The 25,879-nt window shown below is 62.6% G+C and overlaps 1 protein-coding gene across 6 annotated transcripts; it reads left to right on the forward strand.

Annotated features, from left to right (window-relative positions):
• Nucleotides 1-142: 142 nt before the first annotated feature.
• On the forward strand, nucleotides 143-24,985 carry TANGO6 (transport and golgi organization 6 homolog). Of its 6 annotated transcripts, none has more exons than XR_009819719.1 (16): nucleotides 143-903; nucleotides 1,152-1,268; nucleotides 2,819-2,969; nucleotides 3,667-3,791; nucleotides 4,895-5,057; nucleotides 5,575-5,657; nucleotides 9,048-9,160; nucleotides 10,503-10,679; nucleotides 11,743-11,869; nucleotides 12,333-12,512; nucleotides 15,553-15,687; nucleotides 16,559-17,044; nucleotides 17,249-17,306; nucleotides 20,096-20,239; nucleotides 23,902-24,015; nucleotides 24,611-24,701. XR_009819719.1 is itself a non-coding variant. In XM_062007221.1 (16 exons), exons 1-16 carry the CDS (start codon nucleotides 175-177, stop codon nucleotides 24,785-24,787), a joined length of 3,087 nt encoding a protein of 1,028 aa, XP_061863205.1. In that variant the 5' UTR covers nucleotides 143-174; the 3' UTR covers nucleotides 24,788-24,985. The 6 variants fall into 6 exon arrangements, 4 of the variants coding, with proteins under 4 accessions (XP_061863205.1, XP_061863206.1, XP_061863208.1 ...); XM_062007221.1 differs by lacking the exon at nucleotides 20,096-20,239 and adding an exon at nucleotides 22,415-22,566 and having other exon boundaries at nucleotides 24,611-24,985; XM_062007222.1 differs by lacking the exon at nucleotides 10,503-10,679 and adding an exon at nucleotides 22,415-22,566 and having other exon boundaries at nucleotides 24,611-24,985.
• The last annotated feature ends 894 nt before the right edge of the window (nucleotides 24,986-25,879 follow it).

Raw genomic sequence — 25,879 nt, forward strand, 5'->3', positions numbered from 1 at the left:
CCGCCACGTCCCGCCCAAGATGGCGGCGGGCGGGCGACTCCCCCGAGATGGCGGCAGCGGCGGCGCCGCTCCTCCCCGCGCCCGACCTCCCCAGCATGGCGGCGACATCGCTCCTCCCCCTCTCCCGCCCTTCCCAAGATGGCGGGGGCGGGCAGCGCCCGCAACCTTCCCAAGATGGCGGCGCCGCGCCGCGCCCCTCCCCTTCCCGCCGGCCCCAAGATGGCAGGCGGCGCGGAGCCGCAGCTGGGCCCGGAGCCGGAGCGGGTGGTGGAGGCGCTGGAGCTGCTGCTGCGGCCGCCCGCCGGGGCCCGTGAGCGGGATGGCGAGGCCGGCCCCGAGAGCGCCCTGCGGCCGGAGACGCTGCGCAGCAACGCGGCGGCGCTGGAGGAGCGGCTGCGGGAGCCGGGCTGGGCAGCGCTGAGCGGCCTGCGCCGCGCCGTGCTGGCCCGGGCCCCCGCGCTGGCCGCCGGGGCGGCGGCCGAGGCTGAGCCGGGCTGGGCCGCGGCCTGCGGGCTGCTGGCGTTGCTGCTGTGCCTGAAGGAGCGTTTGTCCGCGCTCGCCGCTGCCCCCGCGGCCCCCGCGCCCGCGCCCGGGGCCGCGCCGCCGCCCGGCGCCGACACGCTCAGCGTAGCGCAGGGCCGGGCGGTGGGGCGGGCGCTGCGGGCCGCCGTGGGGCTGGGCCTGGTGCCGTACCTGCCGCCGGGCGTGGGGCAGCGCCTGGGGCCGCCAGCGCCGGCCCTGGCCTCGCCATCCACCCGCGGGGCCCGGCTCTATGCGGCCGCCGCCGCCCTGGCCGAGCTGGCCCAGCACCCGGCGCTGGCGACCCCGCTCCTTACGCGCCACCTCGGCCTCCTCCTCGCCAGCCTGTGCCTGCTGGGCCACGGCCCCGCCGCCCTCAGCGAGGTCCGTGCGCCCCTCTCCTCTCGCTCCCCCTGCGCGGCCGGTGTTGGTGTGGGCAGCAGTGTGGGGGTCACCAGCCTCGCCTCAGCTCCCCGGCTGCGCCACGCTGGGCTCTCCCTGTGTCCCGCACGCCAATTCCCACACAAGAGAAGCGATGGGAGCCGGCCAGGGGCTGGAGGGGCAGCAGGGACCGGCGGGTTTGGCATGGGCAGCCGAGCTGCCCTCACCGCCTCGGGGTTTGTGTTTTCCAGGGTATTTCGGAAGCAGAGCGGGCGCGGTGCCGGGAGACCCTGCGGCACGTCCTGGACCGTGTGTACCAGCCGCTGGTGGTGCGGGAGCTGCTCGTCCTGCAGGGCCGGCCCAAGCAGGTAGCGGCGCAGCGCGGCCGTCGCGGTGCGGGGTGTGATGCGCCGGGAGTGCCGGCACTGCCTGTTCCCACACTCCCAGGACACCTTTGCTGCTCTCCTGGAAACGTTCTTTACGCCTTAGAAACCAGTTTGGTGCAGCACGTGGGGCCCCAGGCGCCGCGTGAACACGGGGTGCAGCTGCTGGGGGTGTGTGGCCCGTGCAGCAGCGGCTCTGGCGTGCCGAGGTGTGGTGAGGGTGTGGGTGAGGTGTGGTGAGGGTGAGCCTGAGCTCTCATCGCTGCACGTGCCGCCTGGGCCAAGCAGAGCCAAGCGCCGTCCCTTCCAGGACCTGCCCCAGGGGGAGAAGGGAGAGCAGCACTTAGAGGTGACACTTTGTGGTGCCCAGTGCCAGGACAAGGGGTGACAGGCACAGGCTGGGACACAAACAGTTCCCCTTAAACACAAGGAGAAGCTCCTTTGGTGCTGAGGTGAGGGAGCCCTGGCCCAGGCTGCCCAGGGAGGGTGTGGAGGCTCCTTCTCAGGAGGTTTCCAACCCCACCTGGACACGTTCCTGTGCCCCCTGAGCTTGAGCAGGGGCTGGGGCTGCAGCAGCTCTGCAGGGCCTTTCCAGCCCCAGCACTCTGGGATCTATGAAACATCAGCGCTGCGTTTCGGGAGGCCACAGGGAAGGGGCTGTGCCCTGGCTCTGAGGACGGGCTGTGAGTGGGTTTGTGCTTAGCTGCCATGTCAGAGTTTGGGGTTAGGATGTGAGGAGCTGCTGGGCTGTGTGAGGCTTGGGCACAGCTCTGTGCCACGCTCTGACCCTCCAGCTGGGATCAGACTGTTCCCAAGTGGGCAGCAGCTCGTATTCCCCCTGCCCAGGGTCGGTACAAGGCGCTTGTGTGGGGCAGCTGCTGCTGGTGTGTGCTGGGCTTGTTCCACACGAGCTGGGGTCTGCTATAACAACAGCCAAGCTGACATCCCGAGCTGGTATTTGGACAGTGCACTTGGTGATGCTTCGAGTTTTGGTCAGCCCTGAAGTGATGAGGCTGTTGGGCTGGGTGAGCACTGCAGGTCCCTGCCAGCTGATGCAGCAGCATGGCCTGCCTCGCTCCTCAGGGTGTCTGAGCAGTCACCTCCCTTCCAACCACCTGCTTTGTGTGGTCACAGCCTCCACAGGGCTCTGCCCTGAGGCTTTGCTCAACCAGGGATCTGGGTGCTGGGGCGGCTCCTGGCAGGACTCACCGCTGCAGACCCCCTTCCTGCATCAAACCCGACTTGTCCCCCGAGCCCCCTCTGTGCTGTTTTGGTAATGAGGCAGTCAGAGCTGCTGCCTGACCTTGTGAGGCTATAATTAAAGGAGGGAGGCTCTGCAGGAGGGGATGCTCCTGGGAAGGCTGGCCCCTCTCATTAAGCCCTAATTTGCTCTGTGCCACTGGACGGAGAAGTGATTTACTTGGACTGTTTCCCTCTCCCATCCCAAGTCCTGTGGGACAGGCTGCAGGCTGGCAGCCAGGCTCTGCGCAGGGCTCTGCAATTTCTCCCCAGACTGCTCCTTTGTTTGCTTCCAGAGTTCTCCATCTCCTGGGGAAGAAACAAAGGCGTCCCTGGCGCGGGCCCCGGCGTGGCTGCGGCGCCTTTGCGGCCAGCTGCTGTCCGAGAGGCTGATGAGACCCGGCGGGGTGCAGGCTGTGGTTCGGGGCATCCTGGAGGGAGCGGGCGGTGAGTAGGGTGCAGTGCCGCAGCTCGTGGCTGTGAGGATGTGTGTGAGGCGTCTCGCCCCGCGGCAGCCCCGGCACAGCGCTGGGATGGGAGACGGCGCGCGGCTGGCCTGGCTCAGGCGCTCACACAGATCGTGCCTCTGGCTCCCGGCGCAGCTCGTGCTGAACTCCCAGGTGGTGTCTGAGCTCCAGGCACAAGGCCTCTGAGCTGGTTTAGTCCATCTGTGGCTCCCTGGGGTCGTACCCTGCGCAGTTCCCTCTGAGGAGCTGCCCCGTGCTGAGCTGTTTTGCTGGGAGCTGTGCTGGGTGTGGGGCTGTGAGCAGCTGCGGTGGGATGAGGCCCATCCTGCTCCTTGGCTCAGCAGCATTGCTCCCCTGCTCTCTGTTTCCTGCCAGGGATGAGAACTGTTGCTCTCTGAAAGCTGAATCCTGCAGCTTTTAGTGCCAAAGCCTCCTCCAGCCAATACCACTGACACTGTCCAGGCACGGCCTCGCTGCCTTTTGGCTCATACACCTACTTGTAGAACTCATTTTCCAGTATCAAAGAGCTTGGGCAGCGACTTTTCCCCTTCTGTCATTAAATTCAGTTGTCACCTGAACGAGCCTTGTTTTAAACAACAGCTGGACATCTGGTTTTGGCCAGACCTGGCACTGCCATGTGCTGGTGGAGCTGATCAGGGCTTTGTGCTGGCTGGCAGGTGGTGCTGGTGCTGAGGCAGCAGCCGTGGACTGGAGGAAATGTGATGCAGTTGCGAAGATCTTGGCTTCCTGCCCACAGCAGAGCCTCTCCCCCCAGGACTACTATGGGCTGGTGTGCCCACAGGTGGGTCCCTCCTTCCCTGCCTGTAGCATGCTCAGGGCTGTTGTTCCTGCTGGAGCTCCTGCCTGGAGCCAGGACAGCCTGGGGATGTCATTTTGCTGCTTTGGCAGTGGGACGTGTTTCCACCCTGCTCTTGAATGTTCCTGCGTGATTGAAGTGCTGGGTAACGTTGTGCCTGATGGCACGAGCTGTTCAGTGCTGTGCTACAAGGAGCTCGCTGCTGTGGAGCTCTTGCTTCCAGCCCTTGGCTGTGGGAGTGGTGCAGGCTCTTGGGTTGAGCCCAGAAATGCATCCCACATTGTTAACATGGGAAGGAGAGAGGCTCTGCCCTGTGTGGAATGTTGTGCTGAAAAGGCAGAATGTCCAGCAGAAAGGGACCTGGGGGTGTCAATAGACAGGGGCTGGACAGGAGCCAGCAGCCTGCCCAGGTGGCCAAGAAGCCAGTGGCAGCACTGTGGCAGCAGGGCCAGGATGTCCCCTGTGCTGGGCCCTGGGGAGGCTGCAGCTCCAGGGCTGTGTTCAGTGCTGGGCCCCTCACTCACTGCCACAGGGACACTGAGGGGCTGCAGCGTGGCCAGAGCCGGGCACAGAGCTGGGGAAGGGGCTGGAGCACAAGGGGCTGGGGAGGGGCTGAGGGAATGGGGGTGCTGAGCCTGGAGAAGAGGAGGCTGAGGGGAAACAGGAGCCCTCTCTTAACACTCCCTGACAGGAGGCTGCAGGGAGCTGGGAGTTGGGCTCTGCTCCCAAGTGACAGGACAAGAGGAAAGGGGCTCCAATTGCCCCAGGGGAGGTTGAGGTTGGAGCTGAGGCAGAACTGTTTCCCTGAGAGGGGTGTCAGCCCCTGTGCCAGGCTGCCCAGGTAGCTGGGGGAGTGCCCAGCCGTGGAGCTGAGGGCCAGGGGTGAGTGGTGGGCAGGGCAGGGTGAGGGCAGGGCTGGGACTGCAGCAGCTTCAAGGGCTTTTCCAGCAGAAGTGGTTGTGTGATTCTGTGAATGTGCCCACAGCGCACGGGAGGCTCCTCAGCCTCTGCTGTTGGCTGTGAGGCCTTGGCCTGTGCTGCTCCTGAGGGGCTGAGCTTGGCTCTTCCATTGTGGATTTTCCTTCCAGATTCTGGACTTGCTGCACATCCAGGACAAAGTGACAGCGCGGCAGTTCCAGCGTGTGGCCACCAGCACACTGCTGGCCGTGGCCAGGGAGCAGCCACAGCTGGCACAGCAGCATCTGCTCCAGCCTCTCCTGACTCCGCTCCGGCGCTGCACCGAGGCACCAGGTACCAGCAGCTCCCCGAGCCCCAGAGGAGACTGCTTCCCCACCTCGGCTTCCCCTCCTCACTGCCCTTTGTCCCTCAGAACCCTCTCAGGCTGGTGGCTGGGCTGCTGAGTGCACAAGCACAGCTCTGTCAGTTGTGAACGTGTCTGTGTGGCTGAGTGCACCATATTTACCAGCCCTCGAGTCAAATTGACACAGTGTATGAGCCAAGTCACGGGGCTGGTTTTGGGACACTCTCCCAGGCTGACAGTCTTGTTTTGGGCTGCTGAACGGAAGTCACTGGTTCCCCACACTGACCAAGCAGCTCTCTGGGGAACATGCCATCAAAAAGTTGTGGTGTGCTTCCATTTGCTTGTGGAGTTGACAGCCCTGCAGTGGTGTTCAGCACAGGCACCGAGGGCTCGTGGGTCCCAGGGCTGCCTCAGTGGGAAGGCCAGAGAGCTGTGCAGGTTCCTTCCAGTGCTGGGCACGGTGGGGCTGCTGCTCTGGGTGCTGAGACTTCTGTCCTTCGTTTTCAGAGCTAGCAGTGGAAGATTTACCAGCAGGGACTGTGCTGGTGACAGAGGCAGAGCTCAGCAGCTGTGTGGAAGATGTGTTCAAGGTACTGTGTACAATTTGGGCCTGAGGGTAGGTGAGAAAACTCCTCTAAGAGCCAGAGCTGGTGTGAGGCTGTCTGAGCAGCTCAGGGTGTGTTAGACCATGACCAAAGCCAGCATCTCCTGCAGTTGTGATGCTGAGGCACTGCACAGGCTGAGCTGGTATGCAGCACTGCCCTGGGGAGACTGCAGCTTTATGCTGCCTGGACCCAAACATTCTCACCCCAAAACACTCTGCGAGGTGTAGACAGCTCTGGCTGGTTGTTTTTGTTCCCTGATGTGTTTCTGTGTCAGAGCAAGAAGAGTCCAAGTAGGCTAGCAGCCAGGAGTCTCTGTGATGCTCTCAGATCCTCTTCCTCCCCTGCAGCAAGACTAACTCAGCATTGCTAAATTGTACAGCTTCTACAGGACAGTTGTGTCTGGGTGTGCTGCCAGAGCAGCCTCGGGGCTCAGGAGCAGGTCAGGGTAGAGCAGGAAGCTCAGGCACGTGGAGCCTCAGGCTGTCAGTCCCACTTTGAGATGGTGCCCTCACCTCCAGCCTCAGGGCTGTACAGCAGCTCAGAGGGAGGGATGGGTCACAGGGAATCCTGACAGGGCTCAATCTGCAGAGGATGCCTGAGCTCTCCTCTCAGGCTCTTGCTGTTCCCCTCTTCTTAATGCCTCCGTGCCTCAGTTTCCTTCCTGTAGAGCATGGATAACAGGAGGGAGAGCCTGCTGGGAGGTGAGGTCTGCAGAGGGCAGCCTGCACCGAGCTGGAAGCCTTTCTGCATACAGCTCCTGCAGCCCTAACCTCTCACAGAGCAATGGGCAGCAGCCAGCTCTTAATGTTGGGCCAAAGTACTTCCGAATGAGTGACCTGGAAAAGAGGGCACTGGAGGTCTGGGAAGCAGCTGGCCATGCTGGGCTGCTCAGCCCTGCAGCCAGGGCAGCCTGGCAGGGCCCCAGCTCAGTCTGGTGGTTGTGCAGCCAGTTGGCAGCAAGGCATTTGCAGTGGGCACTATGAGGGCAGCAGATTTGGTGCAGCTCCGAGGCTGTCGAGTTGTCACCCGGGTGAAGAAGAGAGTGAAGGTGAGGTGGGAGAACTCCGAGCCACGGGGGGAGGTGGGCAGCACCCTGGGGCTGCAGAGGGCATGTGCCTGTGGGAAAGGAGGGTGGGCAGCAGCTCAGCCGTGGGGAGATGTTATTAGTGGCTGTATCCTCACCTCAGGTGTCCCAGAAAGGCGGGGGGACACACTGCTGCTGGTCTCCATGGGGTGTTCCATGGGCTCATCTTCCTTTGCTGATCCCTGTGGGGGGCTGAAGGCGTTACAGTCTGTCCCGTTGGGCAGGTAAGGTAAAGTGGTGAGCAAGGAAGAATGAGTGTCCTGTTCTGCAGGGACTGTTCTGAGCCAAACCCCAGGACACAGGGGTTTCCCTGTGCCTCCTGAAGTTAATTTAGGACAGGGTGTGTGATCTTTCAGCAGTTGCTGGGTTTCCATCTGCCTCTCCTGGCTGCATCTGCCTGCAGGATGAGGCCTCAGGCAGTGGTGGGGCTGTCGAGCTGCTGAAGCAGGAGGGATTGCTGAGGCTCAGCAGCTCTCCCAGCCCTGATGGGATGCTGAGGGGTGGGAGAGTTCAGGAAAGTGGAAGGAAACTCGAGTCTCATCAGAGAAACACTCAGGCTTTGCCAGTAAGAGACCACCATCCATGACGGGATGTGTCTTGAGGGCAGGATGGTGCAGGTTTAGCACCTTCTGTGGAGCTCCTCCCTGCAAGGGGTCCCTTGGAGCGACAAGCAGGTGCAGGTCTTGGCTCTGGCGTTTGGGAAAGAGGTGGGGTCCACTCTGGTGCTCCCTGTCTCTGAACCCTCGACCCATTCCCACCAGCCTCCCCAGCTCCTGCCCCAGCAGCAGCCCAGCTTTCTGCCGCGCCTCCCAACCCAGAAGGACATCTCCAGCCCGGGAATTCAGTTTTGGGAAGCTGGTGACTTGCTTACTGGCATGCCCCGAGGCAGCCTAAGCCCTTAAATGCCGGGATTGTTGTATTTTGCGTAGCAATGATCTGTTGTAACTCTGCGGCAGGCAGAGACTGGTCTGGAGGGCTGCTCCGCTGCTCTGCGGCCGCTCGCGGTGGGAGGGCCCGGGGGAGGGGGGCGAGGGGGCGGGACCCGGCGCTGGAGGCCCCGCAGCGGCCGGATTAGCGAGGAGCCTCCAGCCCGGGGGCTGCCGGGGGGCTGGGGGGTGGGTTCGGTCCTTGAGGCTTCATCAGGGAGGCTTTGTGTGCAAAAAGGTTCTGGTTAGGAAGAATGGCTCCAAGGGGATTAGCACACACACACACACAGGATGTGTTTGCATCAGTGCAGCAGGGCAGAACGCTATCAGGACAATCTCTCTCCTCACCCTCTTACCTGGGTTGTCACAGGAGCGGGCAGAAGCGTCTTGGTCTGTCCCCTGGAGCAGGTCACTGCTCTCCAGCTGTGGAGGTGGGAGGTGTGGGGAGTGCTCTGCTGCAAAGGGACAGCAATTTCTGAGCAGGTGGGTCAGCAGCTGACACAGCTGGAAGTCCCATGGAGAAAAGGCTTTATTCCCTCTCCCTTTTTTAAAGCTGAGAGCTCTGGAGAGGGAGATAGGGCTTGCTCAAATGAGCACCTAGACACAACCACCCTGCGTACACCCTGCGTCTGGCTGGGCAAGGCTTGGCATTGAGCTGCTCTCTAGGGTTTGCCCAGCTTTGGGGCTGTGTCTGTAAGTACCCTGCCTGGCTGTTAGTTTTGGACAAGTCCCTTGAAAGGATTCAAAAGGAAAGGTGATGTCATGAGAACTCTGTGAGTGTCTCCTTTGCTCTCTGGGATGTGTGTGATGAGCTGGTGCTAGTGCCTTTCCTGGGAAGAGGGTGCTGGTTCATGGAGGAGGGTGTTGACAGTGATTCAGGAAGGTGCTGCTTGGCCTGGAGGAGGGGAAAGTGCCCCTGCAGCCTCCTCCAAGCCCCTGCAGCCCGTTTGCTCAGCTCAGCACACACCAGCCCAGCTACCCTGCCAGGGAGTGATCTCTGTGTTTGAGCTCTGGCCCTGGGTGCAGTGTTGCCATAAAGATTTGCTAATTCAGAGGTGCCTGTTGCCTCTCTGTGTAACACGAGACCTTGCCCCCGAGCAGCAGGCTTCGAGTGGCTGGTTGCAGTGTTCCTGTAGCTTGGAGCCCTGCTGTGGTTAAGGAAATGCCAGGAGAAAGATGGTGCTGATGGCTGCTTTAAATCATAACTTAACGCATAACTGGGGAAAACAGACTGCAAGGAGGAGAGGCTGCAAACCCTCTGCCATCCTCCTTTGGCAGCACACAAGTGCTTTCTGTCCTTGCCTTTGCCTTGCCCCTGCTCCATGCAGGTGTTGGACTCTCCTCCCTGTGCCCTTCTCTCTGTAGGTGTATGTGGTTGGGAATGACAGCTCAAGCCTGCTGCTGGGATCCTTACAGCCAGTCCTGGGAGTGGTTTTTTCGCTCTATTCCTTCTCCAGGCATAATGTGTCATACTTAAGGTAAGGAAGGATGGTGCACAGCTTCTTCTGGGGTTCCATCCTGCCTGTGCTGCCTGGCTCCAGAGGCCATGCCCCACACGGGCACGGACCGGAGCCGCCAGCCGTGCCTCGGCCCCGAGAGCTCTGCTTCAAAGCAGGCAGCAGCCACAGGCAGGGCAGGGGCACGGCCTTGCTGGCAGGTCTGTGCCTGGGGAGGCAGCTCTCCCAGGAGATTTTTGCCTTCCCTGAAGCCAGACCCTTTGGTGTGGGGGCCAGTGTGCCCCATGGGAGCCCTGGGAGCACGGGCTCGCTCTCAGCGCCCGCCAAGGAGCAGGGATGATTGTGGATGGAGGCAGTGACACTGCGACCTGGCAGGGTGTCAGAGCGAGCTCTCTGCCAGGATCTTGAAGGAGGGTTAAAACTGAGTAGAACACTTTGAGCTCTGGCTCCTGGAAGCACAGGATCATTCTCCTCCTCTCTGGGGTCTCTCTCTTCCAACACATGCGGGAGCTGCCGCTGTGCCAGCCATGGTGGCAGGGGCAGTGGTGACCAGGTGCTGGCTGTCCTCCCTCCTTCCTCCTCCCAGGCATTCCCTGAGCTGGGGCCAGCCGAGTAAATCCGCTCGTGGTGGGTTTACGCTTTGCTGTGTCAATCCTGGCGTGTAGGTACTGGAGACTTCCCCTAAAAGGGCTGTGTAGACACGGCCCCTGCTGTTATTAAAGACGCTGTTAATCACTTCAAAGAGCAGTGAGTGCTGTGGCAAGTTAGTAGAAGCAGCCAAGTTAACAGTGCTGCTGGGTGAGCAGAGCCCCTGCTCGCTCCTCTCTTTGCAAAGGAATTTGGCAGGGCTGTGTGAAACCGCAGCTGCCTGCAAGCGTTCAGGTTTCCAGAGCCCTGGCACAGCACTGCTGCTCCCTTAACCTGCATCTCGCCTTGGCAGGGCTTCCCACGCCACCTTGCAGTGCTCCCCAGCTCCTGCCCCCCGTCCCTGGCAGGGCTGGCAGCCCTGTGCTTCGTCATGTTGACGTGGGGCACTGGGCAGGAGGCTGAGCCTGTGTGGAGGTGGCTGTCCTCACACACACACGCGCACACAGCACTCCTGTCCTCACTGGACTGGACTCATGGAGGATCCCAGTCCTCCCTTTGGGAGTGCCAGGAGGACAGGCTGTGCTGCTGGTGCCTTTGGAAGCCAGCACAGATGCCTTCAGCTGGCGGAGCAGTTGTCCAGAGCATCCCGTGGCCGGTCCAGAGCAGCCGTGTCAGTCCCTCGCCCCGAGGCGCTGCGTCTGGCGGCAGTGCTGGCACGCAGGGAGGGCTGCAGCGGGCAGAGCAAAGTCACCGCTGCTTTCTGTCTCCTGGGCAGCTCCCCGTGCCAGGACATCCTGCTGTGGTTCCTGGAGCAGTCGGCGCGGGAGGCAGCGCTGGCTGTGCTGGAGGCGCTCGCGGGGCTGAGCAGCCGCCTGGGCTCCCTCCACCCGCGGTGCCGCTTCCGCCTGGGCAGCGAGGGCGGTGCTGCCGTCGTGGTGCAGGACACCGTCAGGTGAGCGCAGCCAGGGCCGTGCCAGGCATCCTCCAGCACGCAGGGCTTTTCACAGTCTGCCAGAGGGGGCACCCAGGTGAATGAGCCCCGTGGGCTGGTGTCCCAGGAGACGTGTGTCTGTGCTGGGCTGGGGCAGGTGCTGCTTCCACACAGCCTCTGGGTTCCCTGTACGGGGCACGGAGCTCTGACTCCAGCCCTGAAAAGCACCTCAGTGTGCCCTCTCTGCTTTCCCTGAGTCCAGCCTGGGGGCTGTCAGGGAATGGGCTGTGCTTCTTCAGTCCCAATACTCCCCATATTCAACATCCCCCCCTGCCCCAGCCTGCTTCGTGGCAGATAGTGGCTGTGTGGCACAAGTGGAATCCCTGGCACAGGTGGCACTGTGGCAGCAAGGACTCTAGTGATGCCAGCATCGTGGAGCCAGTGACTGAGCTCCCCTTCTGCTCCTGCAGATGGTCTGTACATGTAGAGGCAGAGCATGGCCATGTGGGGAATAAACTGCAGCCATTAAACTCCAGCCAGGCCAACTGGGACTGCTGAGCAGCGTGGCGTTGAGTTTAAAGAGGACTAGCTGTTCCTTGGCCACTGTGAGCCCAGGGCTGTGCCTGGAGCTGTGCACACCCCTAACAAACCCCAATGCAAATAGGCTTGTTTTGGTTTCATTTCAGTCTATTCCTGACCTGAATTAGAAGAAGGGCAGCCTGAGGTGTGCTTTGAAATGACTCCTCAATGGCTGTGGCCCTGTCCGTGTCTGTCCTGTGCCTGTCCTGCTCTTATGGCCACGACTTGTGCATGAGCCAGCACTAGTCCTGTTGCTTTTGTGCTCATGGTTAATGCTGTTACATTAATGAATGCAGGTTAATTAATAAATTGAGTGCATGATCACATAGACCAAATGAACTGAGCAGTAGCCTGGCTCAGCTGCCTCCAGGCGTCTTTCTGGCTGCACTGCAGAGGAAGGCTTCCAGGAGAAGGCAGGAGTGAGGTTTCAGCTTAGCCTAGAGCAGTTCAGAGCAGCCTGGGGGGAGCTGGGCAGCTTTGTGGTGGTGACAGTGACTTGTTTCAGTGATGAAGATGAGGCACTCTACCAGAAGATCTCCTCGGAGCAGTGCCATGTGGAGAACTTGGTGGAGCTCTTGTCTCACTGCCAGAAGAGTGGCCTAGCTGGAGATTTCTTTATCCACTGCCTGAAGGTAAGGGCAGGCAAGTCTCAGGCCGGGGCACATCTGCAGGGAAAGTTTCCCTGTGTGAAATGGCAAAGGGCACCAAGCAGATGGCAGAAGGCACCGAGATGTCCCCAGGAGTGGTCCTGCTGGGTGCTGGGCAAGGAGACAGCCTTTGTGAACAGCCACTGCCAAAAGCAAAGCTGCAAGCAGGGACCCAGCAAGGCCCCCAGCTCCTGGGGTGCTGGGCTCTGGGAGAGCTCGGGGTGCTCTGTGTGGTGTCCACAGGGACGGGGCGTGTGAGGGTTTGGGCTGGTGACAAGCGTGTGTGTGTGGAAGAGGAGAGGTCTCGCCCTTTGCAGCAGGGTGGAGGTCTGTCTGCTGTGGGCCTGCAGTGCCCAGGACTGCTGGTGTGGTGGCTGTGGTGTTCCTGGCAGTGCCGTGCCGGGGTTTAACCGTGGCCTCTCCCTGCCCTGTGCTTCCTTCCCGGCAGGCGCTGACTCGTGTGGCTGCGGAGGACGAGGCGGCTCCGGCCTCGGCTGCGCTGCCTGGGGGGAGTCTCCTGGAGCTGGAGCAGGACCATGCTGAGCAGAGCAGGAAGCTGCTGGTCCTGCAGCTCGTGGCCACGCTGTGTGAGAGTGTCTCAGACACTGTGTTCACAGACATTGCTCAGGTTGGTCGTGGCAAAGCCCTGTGGTGTTGGCAGCTGGAGCACGAGGCAGCCTGAGCTGTGGGCTCTGGGGCTCTGAGGAGACACTGGCTGAGAAGCAGCTGAAGAAAGCCAGAGACAGCCCCAGGAAAAAGCAGTTTGAGTGTCTCAACAAGCCAGTGTCCCAGGCAGTGCCAGCAGGAAGGACAGTCAGCTACAGACACCTTCCTGTTGGTGCCCATGTTAGTGTGTTAAAAGCCAGGAGACCAGTCAGAACCCTGACCTGCCAGCTCCTCATCTCTGCTGTGAGCAAAAGACATTCCCAAGTTGAGCAAAGCTTAAAGACACCTGTTCCCAACAGAGCTGTGAAGCCAGCACCTGGTGCCTGCCATTGTGGTGATGCCTGGTTTTCCTGGCATGTCTTGGGAGCTGGAGCCACGGGCCTGCACACGGGATTGGCACAGCTTGGCATCACCAGTCCTGCTCCCCCTGCCCCCAGGTGGGCTCTTGTGGCTTTGCCCTGTGCTCTGCTCACTCCAGGTGCTGTATCTGCTCATAGAATCAGTCTGATTATGAAAAACACTTCTGAACTGCTGCAGTCCCAGCCCTGCCCTCACCCTGCCCAGCCCACCACTGACCCGTGGCCCTCAGCACCTCAGCTCCACGGCTTTGGAATCCCTGCAGGGATTCCAGCTCCCAGCTGCTCCCTGGGCAGCCTGGCACAGGGGCTGACACCCCTCTCAGGGAAACAGTTCTGCCTCAGCTACAGCCTCAACCTCCCCTGGGGCAGCTGGAGCCCATTTCCTCTTGTCCTGTGATTCATTATTGAGGAGCAGAGAACAACCCCCAGCTCCCTGCAGCCTCCTGTCAGGGAGTGTCAGAGAGTGCTGCTGTCTGCCCTCAGTCTCCTCTTCTCCAGGCTCAACACCCCCATCCCTCAGCCCCTCCCCAGCACCCTTGTGCTCCAGCCCCTTCCCCAGCTCCCTGCCTGGCTCTGGACACTGGCCATCGGGGCTGGCGTATCTCTGCCCACACACTCAGCACTTGTCTGTGGCTTCATGAGTGGGCAGCCACAAAATTCCTTAAATGCTGTAATTCCAAAGTCCAGCTGGAGCTGCTTGAGCCTGGTACCAGAAAGGGTTGTTAAAACATGGCACATGTCCCCCCCCCGAGCCAAGGGGCAGCATGGCAGTGCCGCATTCCCCGGCGCTCTCTGACTTCCTCGTCCTGGTTTGGGGTTTTTGGTATAACTGGGTGAGCTGTTGGTGCCAGTGAACTGTGACTGGCCTGAGCAGGGGCGGTCGCTGCCCACACAGGTTTCCTCACTCTTCTCCTCAGGACAAAGGAGCTTTTTTGTGTGCTCAGAGTGGCAGCGGGGACCCCGGGCGCTGGCTGTGTGCTCACCTGCCTCCCCATCACACCCTCCTGCTCTGCCTCTGTGTCAGAAAGTCAGGCTGGGAAATGGGGAAGGGTTTTGCCCACTTTCTGTGGCCAACCTTGACCAATATAGAAAGAAACAACCACTAAAGAGCCTCAGACAAAGCCATTGTGCTTCCACCTGGGGCTGCCTTTCAGGGAGGGTTCCCTGGGGCTCTGAGGCAGGTTCTGCAGCACGGTGTCCTCGGGGTGTTTGTTCCCAGGGTGGGCACTTGGTGCCTGGGTTTGTGCTTTGTGAGGCCAGGGGGAGCAGGGGCCCTGAGCCAGACCTGGGAGTGCAGCAGCTGTGGGGCCCCTCAGGTGCACTATTTCACTGACGTTTCCTCCACCTTGCAGCCAGGTTTGGTGAGATTGGTCGGGTTTCCTTGGCAGGATGTTCTCAAACCTGCCCCCATGCTTTATTCTTCAATGGGTTTTTTTTCCCCTTCCACATTGAAGTGGGATTTTTCCCCCCCTTCTAAATGATTTTTAAAACCCCTTTTGTTTTTCTCAGGAGCTCTCTGCTGATGCATCATTTATCCACGATGTCCCTCCTTTATCATTCCAGCCCATTCAGCTTGTGGTGTTCCTGTTTTGTGAGAGCAGATGTCCTGACAGTTGTTTTTACTTTCTTGGTGTTTGATGGCATTTCATTGCTGGGCTGCTCAGCCCAGAAGCTCCCTCAGCCTCCTTGGCAGCCCCTCACAGCCTCTCTCCTCTCTGCAGGATGTGCTTAACAAAGCTGTCAGCAAGCAGCTCTCCTGCCCATGAGGAAACGCTGGTGCCTGTGCCCCGGAGGCTGGAAACGTGGGCTTTGGTGTAATAGTACCTTGTTGCCCTTGTGCTTTGTTTTCCAAAACAGGAGCAAAATAGTTCCTCTTCTATTGCAACACCTGAATCCAGCCCCTTCCCAGCACAGCCAGGTGCCATGGGCGAGCGGCCCCGAGCCCTGTGCTGCAGGCGAAGGAGGTGACAGAAGCAGCTGACTAATTCGAAGCTCTGTTAGAAAGGCAGGAAGCCTGTGGGATCAAAGCTGCCTGTGCCAAGTGGGGAGAAGGCCAGTGCCAGCCAGGCAGGAGCATTGTGGGCTTGAGGAGAATAAAAAAGGATTGTGGGAAAATGACAGAGTGGGTGCCAGGGGTCTGGTAACGGGGAGGCCTGTGGCTGGGGCTGCCCCGGGGAAGGGTAGGTGGCGAGGAGCTGCCCTGGGCAGAGAAGGGGCTTTGCTCTTCCCCCAGAGCTTGTGGGGACCCTGGTTTTTGTTGTGACATGTCTCTGAACTGTGCACCCCGACAACTCTCCTGTTGCAGCCCCAGTGCTTGCCCAGATAGGCTGCTCCAGCCCCCCGGGGCTCCCTGGCACTGCTGAGCCCCCTCACCTGGGCAGGTCAAAATGGAGCTGAGAAGGCAACTGGAATGGATCTGAAGGGAAGGTTGGGGTGGTGGCAAGGACTGGGAAGCACAAAGGGCTGGTATGAAATGCTGTGTAAAGCTCAGGTTTGGAAAATACCAACGGATGCAGAGCTGGGGCGAGAGCTGCAGAGCTCTGGGACCAGGAGGGCACCCTGAGGCACGGGCAGCAGCAGCCCCCGGGAGCACCCTGGGCATGCCCCCTGCTAACTGCTCCTCCCTGTGCCCTCCCCTGGCAGGTGGTGGAGTTCGTGGCAGCCGTGCTGCAGCGGGCCTGTGCCAGCCCGGCACACGGCCCTGGTGCCGCAGTCGAGACACAGACCCTCGCTATGGCCATGGGGCTGGTGGCTGCCATGCTCGGCGGAGCCGTCCAGGTGAGTGGGCACAGCTCAGGGCCCTTGGGGGCAGATGGGGCACTGTCCTACACCCCAGCTGAGGGGTGTCCCTGCATGTGCATGTGAGTATTGGTATTATTCTACCTGGGAGTGGGATGGGGCTGACGGTTTGATTCCAGTAGAATCCTGGAATGGTGGGGATGGGAACGGCCCTGCAGAGCTGCTCCAGCCCCAGCCCCTTCTCAAGCAGCTTCCCCTGGCTCAGGGGGCACAGGAATGTGTCCAAGTGGGGTTGGAAACCTCATGGAAGGAGCCTCCACACCCTCCCTGGGCAGCCTGGGCCAGGGCTCCCTCACCTCAGCACCAAAGGAGCTTCTCCTTGTGCTTCAGTGGAACTTCTTGTTTTCCAGCTTGTCCTGTTACTGGTCACCACACAACAAAGTGTCACCTCACCCTCTCACCACCTGCCCTTTAGGGATTGATCAGTGTAGCTGAGGTGCCCCTGAGCTCAGGCTTCTCTTCCCCAGGCTGAACAGCCCCAGGGCTGCAGCCTTTCCTCCTCACACGCATGTTCCAGCCCCTGATAATCTTGGTGTCCCTGCAGTGGCCTCTCTCCAGCAGTTCCCTGTCTCTCTGCAGCTGGGGAGCCCAGAGTTGGACACAGGATCCAGATGAGGCCTCTCATGAGTACAGCTCCAGTAGAGCACCCTGAGAGCCCAGTTAATTAATTTATAACCCAAAACCTGCCTCCAAGAAGGCTCTGACAGCCTCGTGTTCAGGACCTCTGGATGGCAGCCCTGCAGCTTCTGAATCCCCACGTGCCCATGGGCTCAGGCACAGCCAGCTTCCCTCCCCAGCACGGGGTGGATCTGTGCCGTGGCAGTGCCAGAGCTGCCTCTGTTCCCCACAGCTGCAACCCAGCGACTTCTCGGCGCTGAAGCGGCTGGTGCCGTTGCTGGAGGAGCTCTCCCACACCTACCCCGAGCCCCTCACGCAGGAGCTGGCCACCGACCTGCGCATCGCCATCTGCACCCACGGGGCCTTCTGCCCCGGGACCGTGGGCAGCACTGCCGCCAGTGTGCTGGGCAGGAAGCCAGGGCCAGGAGCACCGAGCCCCGACAGTGCCGCCAGCGCAGCCACGAGCCCAGGAGGTGTCCGGCCAGCGCCGCGGCACGGCCGCAGCAGCCCCTCGGCTGCCAGGGACGGGAGCGACGAGCGGGGCACGTGCCACGAGACTCCAGCTGCCGACAGCCCGGCCCCGGGGGCGCTGCAGGAGCTGCTGGTGTCAGCCTTCGAGCCACAGCCCCCGGCACGGGCAGCCGCCCTGCGCAGCCTCACCGGCCTCATCACACAGCGGGAGCCCGAGGCGCTTCGGCGCCAGGACGAGCTGCTGCAGGTACCGGGTGGCTGCGGTATGGCTGTGGCTGGGAGGGATGGCATGGCATGGCATGGCATGGCATGGCATGGCATGGGGAGCTGCAGCCCCTGACCATGCCAGTGCTGTTGGCTGGAAGCACCAGGGGAGAGGGACCCAGGCTGCTGCTGGACGCTGCCAGCCCGGCACGGGGCTGCTGCTCACGGCTTTGCTCTCTCCTCACAGGTGTTCCTGGAGAACCTGCAGCATGAGGATGCCTTTGTCTACCTCTCAGCCATCCAAGGTGAGTGATGCCCGGCCGGGGCCAGGAGAAGGTTTGTGCTGAAGGGACCTTTGGGCTATGAGAGTGAAGAGCAGCAGAGCTGTGGCTGGGTTGAGGGCTCAGCATCTCCTGCCTTCCTGGACCACTTCTTCGTGCTGTTCAGTTGAGCCTGGAGCCATGTACAAGCTCTGTGCCATATCCCAGAACCTACTGGGCTTTGTCTCCCAGTTGTGCTTATGCAGTGGGTAATTAGTTCACATACTCATGACAGAGCTGCTGGTCTGCCCAGGCCACAACTGGAGCCTGAGGTGAGAACATCCTGAGCAGTGTCACCCACTGCCAGTCACCATCCTGGTGCCAGGTCCATGCCACCAGCCTGGGGCTGCAGTTTCAGCATGGTGTGGGCACAGCCCCGGCACCCCAGCCCCACACCTGGCTGACAGTTTGGCTCGCTGATGTGCTCAGCTGCAGCTGCCAGAGGGTCTGAGGGACCCACTGGTGTTCCCTCAGAGCTCTGCCACGTCCATCCCCGTGGCCAAAGGCTGTATCTGCCAGCCAGTGCCAGCCAGCCATGTGGATGTGGAGCCACAGAAGCATCTCTGGGTCGATTCCCCAATCCATTGCATCTCATGGCCTCACGAATCATTGCCCCTGCTTAGGGGGAGAGCAGCAGTGGTCACACACCCAGCCCCAGCGCTGATCCTGCCCGTGCAGGCAGGAGGTGGAGGGCAGCAGGGCACAGGCAGCGGGCTGGGCAGGAGGTTGGTGTGCCCTGGCTGCCCTTCCTGTGCCGGGCTGCTGCTGGGGCCACCGAGTGCTGCCGCCTGCTCATGCTGCTTCCCGGGAAGCCGGCGTGGCCGTGTTTCCGCCGGCGTGGCCCCTCGCTGCCCTCGGGCCGTGACACGGGTCCCAGGGCTCCAGCTTCCACGGAAGGGACATGAGATGCCCTTCCCATGGCCCAGAGCTGCAGCGGCAGCTGGGGAAGCAGCTTATCGCTCTCCTTCCCTCTGCCTGTACGGTCTTGAGTGGGACGGGCCTGTCCCTGCCCCGCAGGTGAAGCACAAAGGGTGATTAATCCTCCCCTTGCAGCTGCCTCCCTCTGTCTTGGGGGCTGTGATTAACCCTGACACGGCTCCTTGCGGCGGTGACTCACCCAGCCCCTGCCACGGCACCTGCAGCGTGCCCTGCACCGTGCCAGCCCTGCCCGCTGCCCCACTGGGGCTCCCCGCCGGCCCCCCGTGCCAGGGCTGCACCAGACCTCCCTGGCACGGCGCTGCTGGTGGTCGCCGAGCTGGGCTCCGGTGAGGTGATGGCAGAGGGAAGATCTGTGCCCTGTGAGATGTGCCTGGGCTTGCAGAGGGTAACCCGCAGCGGGCACCCTCCGGTAAGCGGGGAATGGGGTTGGAGGTGAAGGCGGTTGCTCCTGGAGAGCTGGGGAGCCGGGGCTCACCGTGAGTCAGCGCTTGGCACCGAGCCTGTGCCGCTCGCCCTTTCCCTGGAGAGCAGCTGCCTTTCCCATCACAGGCACCCGCTGCCCGGGGAGCGTGGCACTGCCGGAGCCTGCCCGGCGCTTGCCCCCAGCCCGTGGCTCTCGGGGATGGTGAAGCCAGTGCAGCCCCGTGGCACAGCCCAGCACACATCCTACAGCCCCAGAATGCTGGGGGTGGGCAGGGCCCTGCAGAGCTCCTCCAGCCCAAGGCCCTGCTGAAGCATGTTCCCTTTTCTCAGGGGGCTCAGGAACCTCCCTGGACCCATCCACGTGGCACTTTTTTGGCTACACTTGTGCCAGCCCAAGAAGTTATCCCCAGCACCCTGTCACTGTGGTCTAACCGAGTTTCCCACATCAGGGATCTGACTGAGCCGTGTCTGGCTGCTCACTGACTGGTGCTCAGCAGCAGCTCTGAGATTGGGAATTTCACTACTGAGCACGTTTGACTTGCACAGTCACTCACACAAGCGTTTTGTGTGGCAGATGAGGGAAGGCAGTTCATCTCTAAGTGTGTCTGTACAGCCAGGTGCAGTCCAGGGCTATCTATGTGTGTGTTTCCAGTAGCCAGCTTGCATCTGATCCCACACAGACGTGACACTGTGCTAATGACCAGCTGGGTTTATCTTCTGTCCAGCAGCACCTGGGAGGTGAGAGTGTCACAGCTTCCCGGGGTCTTCCTGACAACTCTTCTTTCAGCAAGTGCCCACGTAGCAGGGCAGGAGCCAAGGGACTGCATGGGCCACCCAGGAGTTGTGTGTGCAGTTTGCCTTTGGGCTGCAGCCCGATGGTTGTTCTGTCCATGCTCTTACTTGAGTTTCTAAAGTAATTTCTCTGGCCCCTCTCCATCCCTGGGCAGACACAGCGGCACATGGCACACCGGGGCTCTGGCTATGGGCAAACCCAGGGGCTCCTTGGGGCCCCAGCAGGGACAAGGACACAACAGCAGTATGTGGCTCATGCCCAGGGGCTCAGAGAAGCAACCAGAGCCTGTACCTGAGCATCAGCAGCCGTACCTGACTGCCTCAGTGCCAGGCCTGGTGTGAGCCCTGCTGCATCCGCCCGCCCGCCAGGGCATCAGCACTCTGCCCGTGAGCATCAACCAGCAGCAATTAGTGGGCACCTGCTGCCAACTGCTAAATGACTTACTTCTCAGCTTGGCACCCAACCAGACCCAGGGCTGGGGGATGTGCTGCAGTGCTGGGGCAGCTCAGGGGCTCCCAAGGGTGACGGTGGCACAGCCGCCAGCAGCTCCTGTGCCGAGGGTGCCATGTGCCCTCCCAGTGCCTGGCTGTGACGGCGCTTTCCTCCTGCTCTCCCCCAGGCGTTGCCCTGCTTTCCAGCGAGTACCCCGAGCGGATCCTGCCCGTGCTGCTGGCACAGTACGGGCGCCCAGTGCAGGGCACGGAGGCTGCTGTCACCAGGATGAAGCTGGGCGAGGTGCTGATGCGCGTCACGCGGGCGCTGGGTGAGTCCTGGCGCTGGCCCCTTGCTGCCAGGGCTGAGGGGTAAAGGCCACAGGGGCTTTTCGGTGTCCAAAGCTGAGAACCAGCTCCCATGGCAGATCTGGCAGCTGGAGGGTGGCTGGCAGGGTGGGCAGCGTGCGCTGGGGGATGCTGCCAGCAGCCCACCGGCCCCTCGGCGGGCAGCGCTGGCTCAGAGGCTGCCGGGAAGCGCCCGGACACGCAGGGCTGAGGGGCAGAGGCTGGATGAGGCCTTTCCGGCAGCTGCTGTTGGGACACGTCCTCAGACGTCTCTGTTTGCTCCGTGCAGAGCCCAGGGAGCGCAGCCGGAGCTCCCCACAGCCAGGGAGAGCAGCAGCCGGGCACAGGCCCTGCTCACACACCAAGCAGTTGTTCCCTGGGCAGAGCCCGGACCACCCAGGGCTGGGTGTCCCCTGGGGTCAGTGCCTGGCTGCCTGGAGGCATCTCTGAGCTGTGCCAGCCCCTGGGCTGGGTACAGCTGGGGCATCCTCCAGGACAGGATTCCCATCAGCTCCCCGAGGCATCACTAGAGCCTCTCTGAAGGCTCCTGGCCACGTCCGTGCGTGCGGCTGCCGCGCTGTGCCCGGCTGGCGGTGCCCTGCTGGCGGTGCCCGTGCCGCGGGCAGCAGCTCCAGCACGCCCCGGCTCGCCGGCGTATTTATAGAACAAATTGTGTGAAGTTGTTTCTGTTGCAAAGCTTCGGGACTGAGGAGCGAGGAGTTACCAGAGACACTGCTCTGGGCAGCAGCGTTGCTGCCCTGCGAGCCATGCTGCTGCTGCCTGCAGAGCTCCCCGCTGCCCTCCTGCCCCGGCACAGCCCCGGCGCTGCCACCAGCCCACTGCAGCAGCTTTTTGTCATCTGGGGGGGTTTTGCAGCTGGTGCCTGTTGCCCAGAAAGCAGCCGGCGTGGGCAGCGCTGGGGGAAGCCCCCAGTGCCATTCCTCTGCTCCTCTGCAGCGTGGGGCTGGGAGCTGCGTGAGGCTTCATGGAGGCTGCACCGACCCAACGAGCTCTTGCTGCAGACCCACGGGAGCCGCTCAAACCTTTTCCCTTCTCCATGAGGAGCGTGTGCCTTGGCTGCTGCACAGAGGGAAGCGCTTTGTGCCCTTTCTGTGGCTGTCCAGCACAGGCAATGCATCACACTCGGGTCAGCCAGTGCTGCTGAGATCACCGGGATATGAGCTCCTGGGGTGCAGGGCTGCAGCAGGCTGCATTCCCCAGCGGATGTGGCTGGCCTTGACATCACAGCACTGCCCAAGCAGTGCTACCCACTCCTATTGAAGGTCCCTTCATGTCTCTTGGACATTTTGTGCAGGGTTCCCCCTCCCCTGGTGCTGCCAGACTGTTGCTGTGCCAGCAGCCCAGGGGCTGCCCAGTCCCCAGCCCCTCACCATAGCAGCCCTGAGCCCCCACGTGCAGGGCAATGGGGTCCTTCTGCTGCCCTCTGTCCCCACATCCCAGATCACCCCAGAGCATCCCAGACCATCCCACTACTCCCTTGGCTGCAGGACACTGGTGTCTGAGGAGGCTGCAGAGCTCGGCAGAGCCAAGAACCTGTGTCCCTGTCGGGCAGATGCACCTGCCAGAGCCTCCTTTCCTCTGTCAGTCCCGGGCGAGTGCTGCCCTGTGCCCCTCGGCCGGAGCAGCCCCTGCCCTCTGAGAGCTGTGCCCATGCCGTGGGCCGTGTGGCCACTGGCCCCGCAGCTGGCACAGGGGGCCCAGGGGCCCAGGCTCATTGTACACGCCAGTCACGGGCTGCACACACCCGCCTCTAATTAGGCGGCTGACACCTCCGGGCCTGGGCTGCTAATTGGGGTGGGGGCTGTGAATGGTGGGAGGGTTGGGGCTCAGCACTCGCCGTGTGCCGGCTCTGCAGCCACCCCTGAGCGGCCCCACGGGAGCTGGGGGGGTGTGGGATGCACCACACGGCCCCACACAAAGGTCTTTGCCACGAGGCCTGTGCCGGTGGTTTGCCAGGGCGCCGGGGGCACCACGGCGGGTCCCAACCGAGGCTCTGCCCGTGCCCAGCCCAGGGCTCTGTGCTGGGCACCAGCCACTCGCCGGGCGTTGCAGGCAGCAGCTGTGGTGCTGCGGTGGAGCCGGGGCTTTGGCCCTGGGTGCTGCCTGGCCGTGACGCGCCGCTCCGCTCTGTCTCGCAGGGGACATGGTGTTGAAGCACCGGGAGCCGCTGGTCCAGGCCTTCCTGCGGGGTGCCCAGGACCCCGACGGCACGCTGCGGGCCAGCAGCCTCTGCAACCTGGGCGAGCTCTGCCAGCGCCTCGGCTTCCAGCTGGGCTCCATCATCCACGAGGTACCGGCGCCATCCCGGCACTGCTGGCCCGGGGCCGTGGCTCGTTAGGAGGGCGGCCCGTTAGCAGAGGGCTGGGAGCACGACAGCCTGGGGTTTCCATAAGGACAGGAGGGATACTGGCTGATACCAGAGAGTGTAAAATCACTGGATCTGAAGCAGACACTTGGGCATTCCAGCCCCCATTTTTAGGGCTAAAAGCTTTGTAATCAGCTCAAGATGTGGCTGGTGCAGGGAAGCGACAGCCCAAGGACAGGCCTCGCTGTCCCCAGGGTGCTGGTGCAGGGAGGCTGCTGCAGGATCCCAATGAGATGGGGCTGCTGGACACACATCTTGAGGGGCTTCTCCCCCAGGCTTGGAGGGGTTTTGCTGGAAGCTGCTGGCATCACAGCCTGGCAGCCTTTGGGCTGGTGTGTCTGTGTCCCCCGGCGCCTTGCGTGGCAGGAGGCTCTGGGGCAGGAGGTGTTGGGGCTGTGGCTCCTGCTGGGGCTGTGGGGCAGGAGGCTCAGGCTGTGGGGCAGGATGCTCTGGGGCTGTGGGGCAGGAGGCTCTGGGGCTGTGGGGCCGTCCCCACGCAGCCGCTTGGCGTCGGTGGTACCGGCAGCACTGGCTGAGCTGCCAACGCACCACACGCTGCTATTTCGGGAAGGCGCTGCTCTGCTCATTCTCCCGCTGCCACTGCCAGGGTTTAATTAGTTCCCTTCGACTCTGCCTGCTTTATATAAAGCTTTCCATGGCGTCTGCATGCAGCCCCTGAGACAGGGATGGCTGCTCCCTGCCCTGTACCCTGCAAACAGCCAGTGCCCCCGGCTGGGTGCTGCCAGGGAATGTGCGGTTGCCCCAGGGTGGGTGCAGGGGTCCCATCCCCAGCCCAGGGACGTCCTGCAGAGTGGAGGCTGAGGGGAGACAGCAGCACTCTCTGACACTCCCTGACAGGAGGCTGCAGGGAGCTGGGGGTCAGGCTCTGCTCCCCAGCAACAAGTAAGAGGACAAGAGGAAAGGGGCTGGAGTTGCCCCAGGGGAGGTTGAGGTTGGAGCTGAGGCAGAACTGTTTCCCTGAGAGGGGTGTGAGCCCCTGTGCCAGGTTGCCCAGGGAGCTGGGGCAGTGCCCAGCCCTGGAGGGATCCCAAAGCCATGGAACTGAGGTGCTGAGGGCTGTGGGTCAGTGGTGGGCTGGGCAGGGTGAGGGGAGGGCTGGGCCTGCAGCAGCTTCAAGGGCTTTTCCAACCCAAACAATTTTGTGATTCACTGCTGTTTTTGGCCACTCTGCTGGGTCCCCCCATGTCCCCCTGTGTCCCCCATGTCCCCCTGCCCTCGCTGATGTCCCTGTCCCCGCAGGTCACCTCCTGCCTGACGGCCACAGCCAAGACAGATCCCGAGCCTGAGGTGCGGCGAGCCGCGGTGCACGTGGTGGTGCTGCTGCTGCGGGGGCTCAGCGAGAAGGCCACCGAGGTGGGTCACCCCCAGCATGTCCCTGGGCCAGGGGTAGCCTCTGCCAGGCCCCTTGACATCCCCTGCCCCGACACCATGCCCTGTGGTGGCTGCAGGGCTCGTTCCCAGGCAGCTTCCAGGGAAAGTCCCGCGGGATCAGGACCACCGGCTGTGCCTCCCCCTCCAAAGGGCCTCCCAGTGCCAGAGCCTTCCTGGGGTGGAGGGAACTTCGTGGGGGTGTCCCTCTGAGCTGCTTGGCTGTGCCATGGGGCTGTGCCATGGGGCTGTGCTGTGCCGCAGGGCAATGCCAGCTCTCAGGAAGTGTGGGAGTTCGTCACTGATTTGACTTGGAAATACCGAGAGTTTCCGTGGTGGCCGTAACCTCCCTCCCCCGTCCCCAGCAACCAGCGTGTTGGGGCCCAACTCCCAGGGCAGAAACAGCCACTTCCCCACAGGAGTCCCCAAGGCACAGCCGGGATCTCGGCTGCCCCTCAAACACCCGCTGTGCCGGCGCCGGGGAAGCCGAGTCACGGAGGGCTGTGCTGGGGCTGGTGCGGGGGCAGCGCCTGCCAGGGCACGCCGAGGCCCGGCGCGTGCTGAGGGTTCCCCGGTGCAGGTGCTGCGGGACGTGCTGCGGGATCTGTACCGGCTGCTGAAGCACGTGGTGGCGGCCGAGCGCGACGGGGTGACGGTGCTGCACGCCCGGCTGGCGCTGGAGGAGCTGGATGCCGTCATGAGGAGGGTCCTGTTCCCGCCGCAGGTGCTGCAGAAGAAGATCGTGGTGCTGCCGTAGCAGGGCCACAGAAAGAGACTGAGAGACTGTTCCTGCCCAGGCCGAGCGGCTCCCCGAGGGGACGGGTCCGCTGTGTCCCCTGGGTGTCAGCCAGGGAGCAACCCACAGCCTGGGGAGGGTGGGCAGCTGCCCCCGAGCTCCTGTGGCCAGGGCAGGGGCAGGGGGGGCTCACTGGGCCGGGGTGAGGGATTAAAGACAGACGTGCTCAACCCTGCACTCACTCGTCTCTGGCTGCCGTGTAAAGCTCCCAGATGCTGCCGTGGCCGTGCCCCAGCCCGTGGATGGGCCGTGCTCTCCCTCCTCTGTGGCAGCCTGGGCCCTGGCGAGCCCACGGGTCCTGTGGGAAGGTGGGCATGAGCCCCCAGGGCTGGGCCTGGGCTGGGGGAGCTGGTGCCTCAGGCTGCCGTGTGTCCAACCAGCACTGGGCATGCAGCTACCCAGAGGAGCCGAGGAGGGGGAGCTCTGCTGTGTGACCCCCAGCATGGGCAGCCCTGCAGCCTGGCGCTGGCAGGCACAGCTCTCCCTCGGCCCTGTGCCCACGCCGGGGGGATGCTGGGGGATCCTGTGGCTGCCAGCGGCTCTCACACGCTTGCAGACAGGTGCCCAGGGTCACAGAGGGAGCCTCTCTGGGTGCCAGCCCTGGGTGAGCGACGGGGACGATCCCTGGAGGCAACAACTGAGCTTCTAAACGTGATTTTAGCCAAAACCAAGTAGTTTTGTTTGGGAAATGGAGCTGGTGTTGCCGAGGCTCTGGCAGTGCCACGGAGCTGTGCTGGGCACCCAGCCCCATCCGCGGTGCCTCTGGCACTGCCCACCCTGTTCCTGGGGTCTCCATTCCACCCTGGCACCAGGAGCCTGTTCCGTGCCAGTGCTGCTGTGTGTGCTGGGAGCAGGGCTGGGGCTGTGGGACACCGCAGCACACTGCCTGTCCAGGACCAGCGCTCAGCACCGTGTGCTCAGGGACATCCTCACACTGGGGTCACCCCTCTCCCTCAGCCTGGGCAGCGCCACAGGCCCTGCGCCTGCACCAGGAGCTGCCCCGTACGCAGCAGGCAGGGGGAGCAGAGCAGGGCACAGAGAGCTGCAGGGTCA

This window comes from Colius striatus, chromosome 14 (genome assembly GCF_028858725.1).
Source record: "Colius striatus isolate bColStr4 chromosome 14, bColStr4.1.hap1, whole genome shotgun sequence".
In the NCBI taxonomy this organism is placed as follows: Eukaryota; Metazoa; Chordata; class Aves; order Coliiformes; family Coliidae; genus Colius; species Colius striatus.

Bases quoted from the DNA above. Each gene is read 5' to 3' on its own strand.
- TANGO6 (XM_062007221.1), top strand. From the start codon at position 175: ATGGCGGCGCCGCGCCGCGCCCCTCCCCTTCCCGCCGGCCCCAAGATG. The intron at 904-1,151 runs GTCCGTGCGCCC...TGTGTTTTCCAG, and splicing joins GCCCCGCCGCCCTCAGCGAG to GGTATTTCGGAAGCAGAGCG. The intron at 17,307-22,414 runs GTGAGTGATGCC...TCTGTCTCGCAG, and splicing joins CTACCTCTCAGCCATCCAAG to GGGACATGGTGTTGAAGCAC.